Source organism: Blennius ocellaris, assembly GCF_963422515.1.
Source record: "Blennius ocellaris genome assembly, chromosome: 9".
Taxonomy (NCBI): Eukaryota; Metazoa; Chordata; class Actinopteri; order Blenniiformes; family Blenniidae; genus Blennius; species Blennius ocellaris.
This window is the reverse complement of record NC_137658.1, coordinates 10445285-10458556: the sequence shown is the minus strand read 5'-3', so window position 1 is coordinate 10458556 and position 13272 is coordinate 10445285. Positions and strand designations below refer to the sequence as shown.

The 13272-nt window shown below is 45.1% G+C and overlaps 1 protein-coding gene across 3 annotated transcripts in view; it reads right to left on the bottom strand.

Annotated features, from left to right (window-relative positions):
* ndst1b (N-deacetylase/N-sulfotransferase (heparan glucosaminyl) 1b) overlaps nucleotides 1–13272 on the bottom strand; it is a 44463-nt gene that overhangs the window by 12615 nt on the left and 18576 nt on the right. Inside the window, exons 1-2 of one of the 3 annotated variants that reach the window (XM_080501831.1) lie at nucleotides 2415–2430; nucleotides 1540–1679 (exon numbers count right to left, since the gene is read on the bottom strand). In XM_080501831.1, the coding sequence (XP_080357957.1) occupies nucleotides 1540–1641 (102 nt within the window). In that variant the 5' untranslated portion in view covers nucleotides 1642–1679; nucleotides 2415–2430. Of the gene's footprint in view, nucleotides 1–644; nucleotides 1680–2414; nucleotides 2431–13272 lie in introns of those variants that run through there. The other 2 variants (XM_080501830.1, XM_080501829.1) reach the window with 2 other exon arrangements.

The window sequence follows — 13272 nt, the reverse complement described above, 5'->3', positions numbered from 1 at the left end:
ATATCGGTCGGGTTATACTGCAAAGCTGCAGAGCAGAGTTGCTTTGCGACGAGGTCATTGGGATGCACACCCTGGTTCTCTTTTCTTCTTTCGCAATAGATGGTAAATCCCACCAGACTAACCTTCACCTCCATCGCCCAACATCTCTGCACCACCGTCCCTGCCTTTTTCTATATTCTCTCCATAGCTTAGAGATGGTGATTAAAACAATAAGACCTGAAAACTGGCCTTGGGCAAACCGGAGCATCAAGGGATTACAGAGTGAGTGAGAATGAGGGAGAAGAGGAGTAAAAAGAAAAAGGGAGGGGTAGAGAAAGAAAGAGGCAGATGACTAAATAACTACGGAGACCAAAACAAAACAGAGAAAGCAAAGAAAAAGGACTCAGACTGGGGAAAAAGAGTGAAGGAGACATGGTTGCAGAATGAAGATTTAGAAAAAGTAAAACAGAAAACACAAGAAACACATAACACAAGACAGTGCAGTGGAAATGAGTGAGATTAAACCAGGCAGGTCTTTCCAACTCTGTGAATCTTATCTCCTTAGAGACGGTGAAGCCAGATGGACAGGGCAGAAGGTGTGAGTGAGAGGAGGGCGATGAGGGTGGGGAGGGAGGAAGGCAGAGGGAGTGTGGTGTTGTCCTAACCTTGAAGAAGCCAATGATGCCAACTCCGTACTCCACACAGTACTTGTCCAGCAGCTCTCGGTTCCAGGCGTCCAAATTGACGTACTTTAGAATGTTCTCATAAATCACCAGTGTGAATCGCCCTCTTTCTTTGTCCGTCAGTGTTGGCATGTCTCCTTTACCAGGAGATATCTCAGTCCGGTACCTGAACCGGCCGGACTCCAATATGGCCACGATCTCCTGGCCCAGTTGCGAATACTGGCTCTCCACAAACACTAGAACCACGGGGTCTGTCCTGGCCCCGGCGGGGTCCACTCCGGGGCCCCCCGGGACATTCCGCAGAGGCAGCAGCCGGGAGGGCGTGACCCGTGGGTCATCGGAGTCTGCGGATGCTCCCTCCGCCCCCGACACGCCCCCTCCCGACGGCTCCAGCTCCCGCTTGACGCCATAAAGGAAGTAGGCAGAGACGAAGACGCTGACGGTGCAGAAGAGGAAGAGCAGCAGTAGGGAGGTCTGGAGGGGGAGGAGACGGACCAGCCGACGAAGGCGCGTCACGCATCCCAGCATCGTCTCACGCCACGCCGCTCCGCCCCGCCGGCCCAGCAGCACGCCTTGGGGACAGTCTCTTTCTTTCTCGGTGTGTGTGTGTGTGGAAAATAGCGAGCAGGGATTATTTACAACAGAGTCAGTCTTGTTACCGAGTTAAACACAAATGGCGTCGAGGTAGCGGCTGCAGCAGCTCCCGGAGAAAGAAATGACACGCTCTCGCGTTGGCTCTCCCTCATATTGCAGCACTGCTTATGTCACCATGGCAAAGAAATAGGGGGCCTTGGACCGCTGGTACACACTTGTGCCTCAGAGGAAGGGCTGCCAGGCCAAGTCACTGGTGGAGAAAGATGATGGAGGACTCTATCACCTGTCCATCATGTGAGCCTGTCAACCATGTCCTGGCAGGAATTTGCTCCACTCTTTTGATTGGAGAATAATCTCTTGAGGAAAGTAAGGCCACACAGGTCATCTCAGCAGCACCATTCCCTCAGGATCAAATCTTCTGACCTAGAAAAATGGCAAGACAGAAAAAAATAATGTGAAAATCTAACAGCATGGCATCAGCTTCTATAGAACAAACAGCATATCGTGCTCTTTTTTTTTCTTGTGTGGGCCCAGTGCTGAGTGGGAGATGGGTGTATTGCTGGTGCCAACACTCCAAAAGTTCACTCCAAACTAAGTAGTCCTTGCATTCACCTACACAAAGTGAGAGCTGCCAATTTCCCCCCTACACACACACACACGGACATAACCCCTGTGTATGCAAACCACACACACACACACACACAAAGAAAGGAAAAAAAAATAAATCACTCACTCACTCAGCCTCCATACAATCAATAGGCAAAATGTGAGAGACAACAAAGCTTCAGGCCAAACCAATTCAGTCCAGTCGAAGTGTGCAGCTGCATACAAGTGAAGCCATCAACCGCGGGGACACTTGCCTTTTATTTTTCTTGAATCCTCAAAGCATCGCGACCAAAATGTAGTGCAGTGTAGTAGAAGAAAAGCATGCAGGTGGACACAAGGCGATCCAAGAGCACAGTGACGGAGAGAAAGAGAGAGAGACCTTGCAACAACAAGAGCCTTCACTCTTGGAGACACTCCCTCACCACACTCCATATACATTTCTATATCCTCTGCAGACCTGACATAATATGCCGGACCTTTAGTCAATCGCCATCAAGCCAAGTGTGAAAAGTACAGGATGCAGCCAGAGAATGGTGTGAGCTAGTCACTTACAGAAAACATCATTTCTCCATTTAGGGTCCTGGTGGAGAAATGAGACAGAGCATCATTACCTTTGCATGGAAATGCTCTGACCATTAAGCTGGAGAGCTATTGCGGTGCAGACACACACTTCCCTTTAATAAAACCCCAGACACCACATTAGAGTCACATCCCTTTCAAACCAAAGTCATTAAACAGTGACCACCAAACCCATCAAGACCCTGACACAAATGGACATAAAATAGATGTAATAATGCCACCAAGGGGTTTATTAGCATCACAATAAAGCAAGATTTAATTAAAGGTGCGTAACATTAAAATGCAAGAGTGTCCATACTATTCACAGAAAACTGAATACCACAGAAGGTCAAATTGAGGTTAATCCTCTTTATTATTGCTATTGAAGGAGAAAAAAGGAATCCTTGATCATTGCAGTTATCATTTATGTGCACACAGTCCTATACGAGGAAAACCAAGTTCATTCAGTGTCCCTTTAATGCAATCAAGGTCACGATTCTGGCAAGTGTCTCTGCTCCCTTCTTGCCTTCCAGATAAGCTGAACAGGATGCCTTAAATCTCCCTGCGAGTGCTGTGGCAGAAATCACACTTCTTTTTCTCTGAGTCGTGTCCAACTTTCCTCTTCATAGGGATGCAGAGTCTAATGTAAAGAGAGGCCGTGAAAGAACAGTGGGCGTTCAGAGGATGTATCACAGCGCAACAGACAAAAACCAACAGCCTTGGTCACACCGAGATCCCCCGGGTACCCTGTTTGTTCATTTCTGAGGGAGCGGGGGGGTTCGTGCCACAGCATATCAAAATATGATTAGCCGCAGGAAGTGGCTCCTGCTGGAAACAGTGTGGCAGAAGAAAAGGCCGGGGTGATAACTTTTAACACAACACAGAGGTCAAACTGTTTGTTTTTCAAGCCTCTCTGGCACAAAACTTGTGAGGCCACTTCAAGAAAAAAAATACTTGGCTGCAAAGTTTAGACAAGATGATGATTTGATACGAGTAAAGCAATAATATGATGCTGTATACTTACGTAGCACAGCAAATTCAAATCCACTCTGTTCAGATTAATCATTCCTGGTAATCTACAAGACCACACTGATACATGAAAATGCACGACGCTATTTTGAAACCAATTAAACGGACTCCGCAAAACCATTGAACATTAAAGAAGTCTGACAGTGCCCAAAGGTCAAAAGCACAAATAAACAGCAATTTACTTGTCTCTCTGTAGGAGACAGTGTTGAACATATAGGATATAATTGCACACTGAATGTGAAAAAAATAATCATGTGTTCATTAAAATAAAAAGCATAAAAATTGTATTTCAAATCTCAGAATTTTGGCAAAGCTTTTCAAATTCTGTTCCTATATAACTAGATAAACCGTTTAGAATCCTGATATAAGATATGAAATCAACCACTAACAACTGACAAATTTGCAATTGAATTAATAGAAGATACTCCATTAGATTCAGATATTTGTCAATCTGTTGTGAGTCTGAATAAATCTGCGGCTCACCTGCTACAAAACAATCGGCACGTTACTGTAATTTGTATTCATATTTCCGTTGTTTTTTTAATCCACACGAGAGGAACCACAATACTAATTCCAGCTGTAGTGTTCTGTCCTCCGAGTCCATATGTGCAGCCTAAAGTCATTTTCTGTTAATGAGCAACCTCAGAAAAGACTATCTTTGGCCGACGTCCGCAGGGAGGCAATAAGCTCCGCTGTGACTCTAATGACACTGTTGACATGGCTTGGGAGCAGATTTAAGGGTGACACAACACAAACCGAGCAGAGGCGCCGACAACTTCACTCTCTGGCCAACTCACAGTGGAGATGACCGCCAGACCACAGTTGACCTTCAGACTGTGAAGCAGAGAGCTCCAGATGAAAGAAACAAGGGAGAGAAAGAGAGGTGGAGTAAGAGAGCAGCTTGCGCAGGTAAAAGGACAGCTCAAGGCCTCCAGATTGAACCAGTGGGATCAGCAAGAGTATAATACATTCGACTATGATGGAGATGAAGGTAGAGCACTGACTGAGCAGAATAATGGCTAATGGATCTCAAATGTCCACAATCCCATCTCACCTAATGTGTCTCTAACTTTATGTGCTACCCAAGATGAAGCCGCGGTGCGGCGGCAAACGCTCTCCTTTCCCTGATGTAATAAATGCAAAAATGCAGAAGAGGAAGAAAGGGGAACATGAATATTTCATGTTTTGCAGAAGCTGATGAGCAGTATAGCCAGCAGACATATTGGTAAGGTGAAGAACAGCCAAAAGCTTCGTAGACACCAGAGTGTTTCGGTCTGCCAAGGATAGTCAGTGTCTTAACTCATGCATAAAGGAGAGGCAGATGGGACTAATGCGTATCCCAGAGCCAGCCTTTTCATTCTCGATGATGGTAGGAGCTAAGGCTGAATATGAGCTCTGTAATTGCACACGTGCACTCGAAGCACCCGAATACAAAAGATTGCGAAGATAGACAAATTAGGGTGAATGGACGACAAAAGAAAGTTTTTCCAACTACTGAAACCTTGAGAAAATTCAGCTTGGCGAGAGAAATTAGCAAGAATATTAACCCAAAGGGTGGCCATCAATCTTGAAGCTCTGAAAGCCTCAATTAAAATATTTCCCTCATTATTTTACAGCTGCTGAAACATGACGGCGGAGCAAAGTGGAGGCATAAACAATAGCAGGTGACGGCCAAAAGGACAGACTAATGCTTTACCCTCAGGGTGGGTGGTCACTCAAACCTGCTCAGTCTTCATCACGGGAAGCATGCCAGAACCATACTGCTAGATTAATGAGAGACCATGAGGAACAGGGGGACGAAGGCTGCTCTTCAGCTGTAACAACGCTCCGGATAAACAACACTACGGTTGGCCATATGTAGCCTCATATGCGGCCCATTTCCCCTCCCCCCCCCCCCTCCCCTCGCAGACACTGCTCTGGCACTTCTTTTAAAGTGTGAATAAGGCCAAGTGTCCAAGGGATTTGTGAGGAGAGTCAGTATATTAACACCGTCAACCAGAGTCTGAATGCCTGTAGGTGATCCTTTGGACAAATAAACTTTTAAAGAAGCGTTGGACCTTTGCAGCCCCTCAGGGTCTCAACAGTGGCCCCCCTGCTGCTCTTCTCTCCAATCTGTCCCTTTGCTCCTGACTGACAGAAATAAATGATGACCCTCTGAGCTCAATCGCCACAGGCCTTGGCAACAACACGTCCTCCTTGGAAACACTGGAAATACATTGTGCTGAGAGATGTGGAAACTGTTGGGGGAAAAAAAAAAATAGAGCGAGGACAATAATCTATAGGACTCTCATCAAAAGGCTGCCATCATAGTTGTGACGTTTCAGTGTGTTGAAGCCACACGAACAAAGAGTGAAGAATGACTTGAGAGACTCCTTTGAGGAGCTGCTGTTTTCATTCATTCCCGAACATTATTGCTGAGCCTTTGCTCAAACACTCTGGCTCTCGCAAACAGCACAAAACGAGGTTAGGGTTACAATATGAATTGCTTCACCAGGCCATGGGTCAAGGTTAAATGGGTTAGAGTGATGCCAGTGTAATCCCTAATCTATAATCCTGTTAATCTCAGCACTGCAAACAGTACCAAATGTGCTTATGGCAGCTCTGTTACTGTGCAAGATGCCTTACAGGGATTTAGAAATGAGACACAATAGAGTCTAGAAGAATTTCAGCAGTGTACTGAGAGGGAGGTTAAAATCTAACTCAACTCAGTTTTTCTTTTCCCCGCTATCACTTATTCATAGGGCTTTACATAAATCTGCATGCAACATACTCAAATGTTGTATTTTAGAGGTGATGACTGTCCACCGTCGATGGAATTGAAATGCCCCACCACAACCACTAAGAAGGAAAGCTCAGGCAAATTTCTGCATTTGCATTCAGCCTTCTCCCCCTTCTTGTGAGAGATTAAACTTCAAAAAGCAAGAATTTTCATAATTCTTTTGAAGCGCATCTAAAGCAACAAACAAGCACAGAAGAGGAGCAAGGACTTGCCTTCTTTAGGTTTGCATTTTTCAAGCGACACTTGCAGCCCCAGCCAGCCTTGGCACTCATCAATACAGAATCAATCAATCTGAAAAATTTGAATTGCAATTTATGCATTCATTGTGGTTGCCGCGATTAAAGGCTTAGTCCGTGAAATAGTGTGGAACGAGGCACCATGTCCTCACTCCAGTTTCCGCCTCCCACCATTCTGCCAATCTGAATGCACAAGCAGGCAGCTTCATTTTCGCTGCAAACATTTACACCGACACTTCCCTCTCCCTCCGTCTCATCAATTCATTTCATGCCACTGCGTGAAGGACAGAGGACTCGGGAGGCAAATGTAGTTTTGCCTTCTAATTCTCCAGAAAGTGACTTTCAGACAATTTCCCAACGAAACCATGTGGCTGAATTATCACATCATTTTTCAGCACCTCAATTTACCGTCTCCAAGACTGAGGCAATTGCATAGGAGAAAAATGCCTTTCCACAGTTTGCCTGTGCTCCTCCAATTACTTCTCAAGGCCCTACTTGAAGACCTCGATCCCAGCGCTGTCATAATTGAAATGATTGCAATGTTATTCTTTGACACAGTAATGGGACAAAGAGGGAGGGAATCACCCTCAAATAGAGACAAGGGAGCGGAATTCTTTCCTGTGAGCAATTATGAACAGAATGGGAAGACAGCAAGTGTGTTCAATGACAATTAGGGAGAATCGGTGGCTCTCTATAGCTTGGCTGTATTGTAATTTCAGTACCAGGCAGAGCAAAGGCCCACCCTTACACTTCCATTAGAGAGATCATGTCAGATCCCATCAACGCAGATATCATCTTCCAGTAAGATAACCTGAGCAGGCACAGGCATAATGCCATGATTACACATTCATATTATGTGAGGACGATTAGGACAGAGATGAATAAAAACAAGGAGGGCAGAGAATAAAATATACATGGCACTCTGGAGTAATTTCCATCTTAGATGGGCTCCCAAACCTGTCGTATTCTTTAGATCTCAAGCAGGAGCTATAGGGACCGAGGCATCTGAGAGCATCGGGAAGTGTGAAATGGATTACTTCACAGTGGGAAAAGCCGTGCAGATGAGCTGCAGCAGGCATGGGAAAAAGTGTGGCGGGGCGTAGCTCTATTGGGGAATGGTCAATAGGGATTGGTCCGACCGAGATGTGAAATGGAGACTTTCCACCAAGGTATTACTCTAGTGGACAGTGAGGAAGTATGGCAAAAATGGAACCAACACCTTTTGTCAATATCCTCGATCTCCTGCACACAAACACCCCCTTGTGCTGATCACTACCGGTAGCTTTTGACCACAGTATATCAATTTAAAGACCCTGCACCCATTAACAAGCACCGTGACACTCAAATTGTCCGCCAGAAATAAATTCCCCAAAGACGGAGACTTTAATCTTTCTAGTTTGCAGATAATAACTGATTCAAAGTGTCACATTAGAATTATCTACAATCTCATTCACTTGATTACACTGCAGCCACATGAACTAAACAACGATCACAGGATGGAAGAAAGAACCGATTAAACCAGAGGGAAGGAAATAATTGACCTCACTTTCGAGACCGTGCATATAATCTCGCGTCTGAGCAGCACTGCGGACTACTGGGCAGTGGCTACCGGAGAGGTGATCTCGTGGTGTGTGCCATTAAAATACATAACCATTTCCTTCATTTGTCTTTTTTGACAGGGTGACATTATGCATGTGGATATCCTGCAAGGTCGAAAATACATTGTTGAAATTTTTATGTGCGGAAATTACAGGAAGGACAGTCAATGAATAACCCTTGGACTCCCTGTATAAAAAAAATAAAATAAATGCACACACTTGAGAGAGAAAAAGGGGAGAGCTCACTCTATTGGATTTCTGGGGGTAGAAATAGGTTTGTAGTGCCTCAGACAGCAAACACGCGGCAAAAGGGAGGTGGTGCCAGAGGAAGGAATGGGTTGGTCATTTATCATTTTTGTCAGTCCTGGTCGGAAAAGGAGGTGGGGGGGGGGGGGCTTTCATATAAATTGAGTGTAGGTGGAATCAATGTGGCGTTGTTGGTGAAAGCAGGGAGGGGCAGGGGAGCCAGATCAATGCTGGTGGGAGTGACTGTTTGTTCCCATTGTTTATCTACTGTCATCTCGGGACGCGACTGAAGGACAAGGGAGCAAGGAGGGCAGCACAATGTCTCCATTGGGATGGGGGATTCATAATGGCCCTCTCCTTATATAGACAATACACATCACTCGAGGTGAAAGCCACACTCCTCGTGGATAAGACATTTCCTGTGTGCGAATGTGAGAGCAAGCGTGGGAGCTGGGGGTTCCGAGTGGACGGGGTAAGCAGCGATAACAGCACTTGTTGGCGTGGTTTCATGCTGCAGGCTCCGACGATCAAATCGAACCCTCATTCGGCTGAGAAAACCCAAGTAGAGCTCTGCAGAAGGTCTGACGAAAGCACAACAGTTTTATTAGGACTTTCACACCTGCGGCAGAACGGCAATAACAGATTTGCTGACCTGACGTGAACCAGAGATGCTATCAAACAACAACACCACTCCTGATGACCACAGACGAATAAAAGAAAATGATCAAACCAATAATAAAATCCCCAGGTATCCTGTAACGCGGGCTGTGGCACACGCATAACTGTCTTATCCACTGAATCAATCTGGAAGAGAATGAGGGGAAAACGGCCGACCCGTGACCGCATCCTGGCCTGCGAAAGGCACAATACCTTCCCATGAACTGATGATGAGCTAAATTTGAGCGGCCGCTTGGTGAATTTCAGGTATTATGATTCCCAGGGGAGCCCTTCTTCTCCTTCTTCTGCTTCTCTCACTCCCCATTTTTACACCTCCCTCTTTCCTCTCCCCTTCTTTCATGTCCAGATAAGAAACGGCCCGCACTGATCCGTCTGTGATTCGCACAGCAGAAACGTGTTCCCATGGGAATACCACAGTGTGGAGGAATAGCTGACACAAGAGATGAGATTCTGTTGTGCTGCCCATATTTTTGCCAGCGAGATCAAAGAGATACGATTTTTCCCTCCTGCATGAAAACACACTTATAATCATCAGCTTGCTTCGCGAGCACAATCAAGAACAACTGATAAATGGCTGCAAGTGGAAATTTGTCTTCAGTGTGTTCTACATAAACAAACAGTGTGCACTTGACACGTGCCCCCCTTGCGATAACTACGGCACTAAATGTGTAAAAACTGTGACTGCAGAGAAATAGCCAGCTTTGTGATTAGCTTATCGCAATAACAATAATTACACTCCCAGTTGTAGGCCAAGTCATGAATCCTATTACAAATCCAGCGAGTTTTTTGAAACGGAGCCTCTGCTCCAGCTTTTCTCTTCTCCCTCTCGCTCCTTCCTTCTTACTATAGCTGTGCTTCTTTAAACAACTGCTCTGCTATAGTCCCCCATTTCCCAGATTGGCAGCATTAACACCAACGCGTGTCTTTGCCATTTTCTCCATTCAAATTGGGATTTCAAAAAGCACATTTCAACAAATACAAAACAACACAATATGTTGTTTGCATTTACTCTCAATGAGAAAATGGAATGAATCCGCTTGGAGGATAATGAACAGCGGGTTGATTGGTGTAGTGGGAAGCACTGGCACCTCACTGCAAGATTATTCCTCGTTTGAACGTTCCAGCTTATTGGACCCTTTCTCTGTATTTAATAAGTGCTCCTCCGTAAGAGCTTTAAATTGGCTGCAGTTGTAAATATGCGATTGTGTTCGCCTTGTGATGGACTGAGAACCTGTAACCCGATTGTACTGCACCTCAAGAGTATTGACAATTACCCAGAGAGAAGTGGGACAGCTCACTGCGACTCATGTGGATACAGCAGGTATGAAAGGATTGAGGAATCGTGAGCAATGGTGTTATTCATTCAAAACTGCATCCCAGCAATACTTCCATTATCTTTCAGTTACAACTAAATTGTTGACCCAAAAAAACCTACTCGCCAGATGAAGAAAAAGCTCTCTAAATATTTTTTTATGTGAAGTGTAAAGTCAAGGAAATCCCATGATTAAAACAAAAAACGAAACACAAAAAACACAAGAGGCTTGTCAAATGTAGACATTCTTATATGGCTGACATATGGGACCACAACAAACTCAACAACTGTTACCAGGATGACTCAGTTTTATGGTGGACTGACAAAAAGGAAACTTGATTGTTTTTTTTGTTTTTTTTAAGAGAGAGAGAGACAGAAAAAAACTGATGACATCTCATCTCGTGCTTAGCCAGACGGCATGTGGGAGAATTTTGGATCAGATCTGAAGTTAGTTTTAGAAGAGAGCAAAGGAAGTTTACTGGCCGTGAGACTCAATGCTGTGATGTTGGGTGTAAACCAACGGCGGTGCTGCCTTTTTATCCTTCCGTCATGAGGGTGTGGTCTCTCTGCAGAGGCTTACCTGCTGCAGGACTCTGCAGAAAGTAACAACTCGCTGTGGTGGAGCCCTTTCGTTTCTTTAATGTAGGAAACATGGAGAGATTTTGATTATAAAAAAAAATTTCATTTAACTGAAGGACATCAAGTAGAAAATCTCAAATTAAATTTTTCATTTCTTAAAAAAAAAAAAAAAAAGATTTCTTCCTCAAAACTGAACCTACGAACAGAACTATGCCAACAGTTTCTGTCTTGTTTTGTTGCCATTAAGTGCAGAGAGATGGGAGCCTTCAGGTACAGCGCTGAGGTTAAATGACCGGTTTTTCAGAGGCCACAACACAAGGGCTGCAGGTTTGAGTGTAAAACCTGAAAAATACTCTTGACACCTAAAATAGTGCGTCGGATTGTGGCTGTAATAGAAAGTGGGTCGCACGCTCTCCTTTCTGGACTCTCTGGATTCTGAGCCTGCACAATGTCAAGTGGTAGGCCAGACTGCGTCATGCACTGCAGCTTCCTTTGCCAGTGTGTAAAACAGGTGCTCAATGGTGGCTGAGAGAGCAGAGCACTGTTCAGCAGATGACCACGCGTGCCGCATAATCACAGTGGTGGCACGATTTGGCCTCAAGCACACAGTCTGGCAGTAGGCACAACAAGGGCAAACATCGGACCACAACTTACCCTCAAATCTGTAATCCTTCATTGTCCAACCAAAGCACATTGTGATCAAATCATGCAAAATCTGAGCAACATTAGTTTGGGTTCACTTATTATGTTTTAATAGTCATCTGTCCAATGATTATGTTTGGATGTACAGTAGTGGAGCCTTTGCTTTAGAAAAGAAGTTTAAGAATGCGCAGATCATTTTCATATTTATTGAATTTTTTTTCTTCTTCGCAAACTTAATTCTTTTTTTTTTTAAGTGCACGCTGAAGATAAATATTGTGGCAAAGAGGATTTTTAGTTTAACGCTGGCAAAAGCCTGTCGCTTCTCAGGCGGAGAGAGCTCTGCAACATTTGGTATGCACGTTTTCACCAAATCACTCATGGTCATCCAATATTGCTCGCAGAAAGGTAGCGAGCTCTCCGTGCTGCAATCGACAGTTTGGTTCTAGGTTTCACCGTTATGTTTATCCATATATCATGTTTCAAATTCTGTCCGTCTGTATCCAAAAAAAAATAAAATAAAAAAATTGGTTGTTTGTCCTCAAACCCATTGTTTATTGACGCAATGGATAGAAAGCTTCCAAAGCGGGAGAATACTTTTCCAGGGTATTGTCTTTGACTGGTCTCTTCTTTTTCTTCCGTAAGTTTGCCTGCGTTCCCCAAAATACACACAGCCCTGCCAATGCTCCCTGTCATCCTTTTCAGAGCTTCAGCTTTAATTTTGCCACTGCTCAAGACTCTATTTCAGCACCCCCGCGGTAGCGCTGTACCTGCACTTCACAGAGCTGCGTTTTCTTCCTCTGTTCTCGTCGTGGACCAGGGGGTGAGGCATGTGTGGGTGTCACAGAGCTGACAGGTCTATCTGGGCTCTGTCTACTGTGCTGGCTATTCCCATTTCCCCTCTTCACCGCCGCCTCTACAGCTGCTGTGTGTATCCGACTGTGACACCATACACACACACGCACATATCGGCTTACAGAAGGGGGGGTAGCTGGAGTCCGTGCACAGGGTCAAGTCCTTGCAGGGCTGCATGAATGGTATAGCTCCTTGAACACAACACACTAAAGTCACAACAATATTTCATTATTCTATCACAGAAGGATACCGGGGAAAGAAAGGCAGTCGAGGGAGAGTACACACATTTATGTGGCAAGAGAATAATGCTGTATCCTGTCTATTCAAGGAAGCCTGTGAGAGTTACAGATTGAATGCCACTGTGTGGCATTGTGTAAGCAAACAAACTCGGGCTGACGGTTTAATGGCGTGTATATGTATACGTGTGCTCATGTGTGTAGGAGTGTGCTCTCTGATCAGTGGTGGGTTACGTGTTCTACCACTAAATCGAAAAAGCAGACTGTCATGCAGCGTGTTAGCCATGTAAAATCTAAAATCTGTCGACTGCCACCCATCCATAACAGGCCAGCAGCTGCTAATGTCAGTGCGGTTCAGGCACACGCCGTCACCGTAAACCCTATGTAACACATTTCTCATTTGATACGCTTCTCAGACATTTGCTCTCCCGAGCACACAAACAGCCGTTACCATTCTTGCAGGCACGCACGCACGCACACACACTTGCACTGTTACATACCAAGGTGCGCACAGAATGCCGCTTCTTCGAGCTGAAATCATTGTGGAGAAGCAAGTGGGGGCGAGGAGTAAGCTGATCCAGTCATGAGGACCAACTCATTCGTCACTCTGGCCAAAACATCCCCGGTCCCACTGCTATCCTTCACCTCCTGAAGGGAAACTTCCA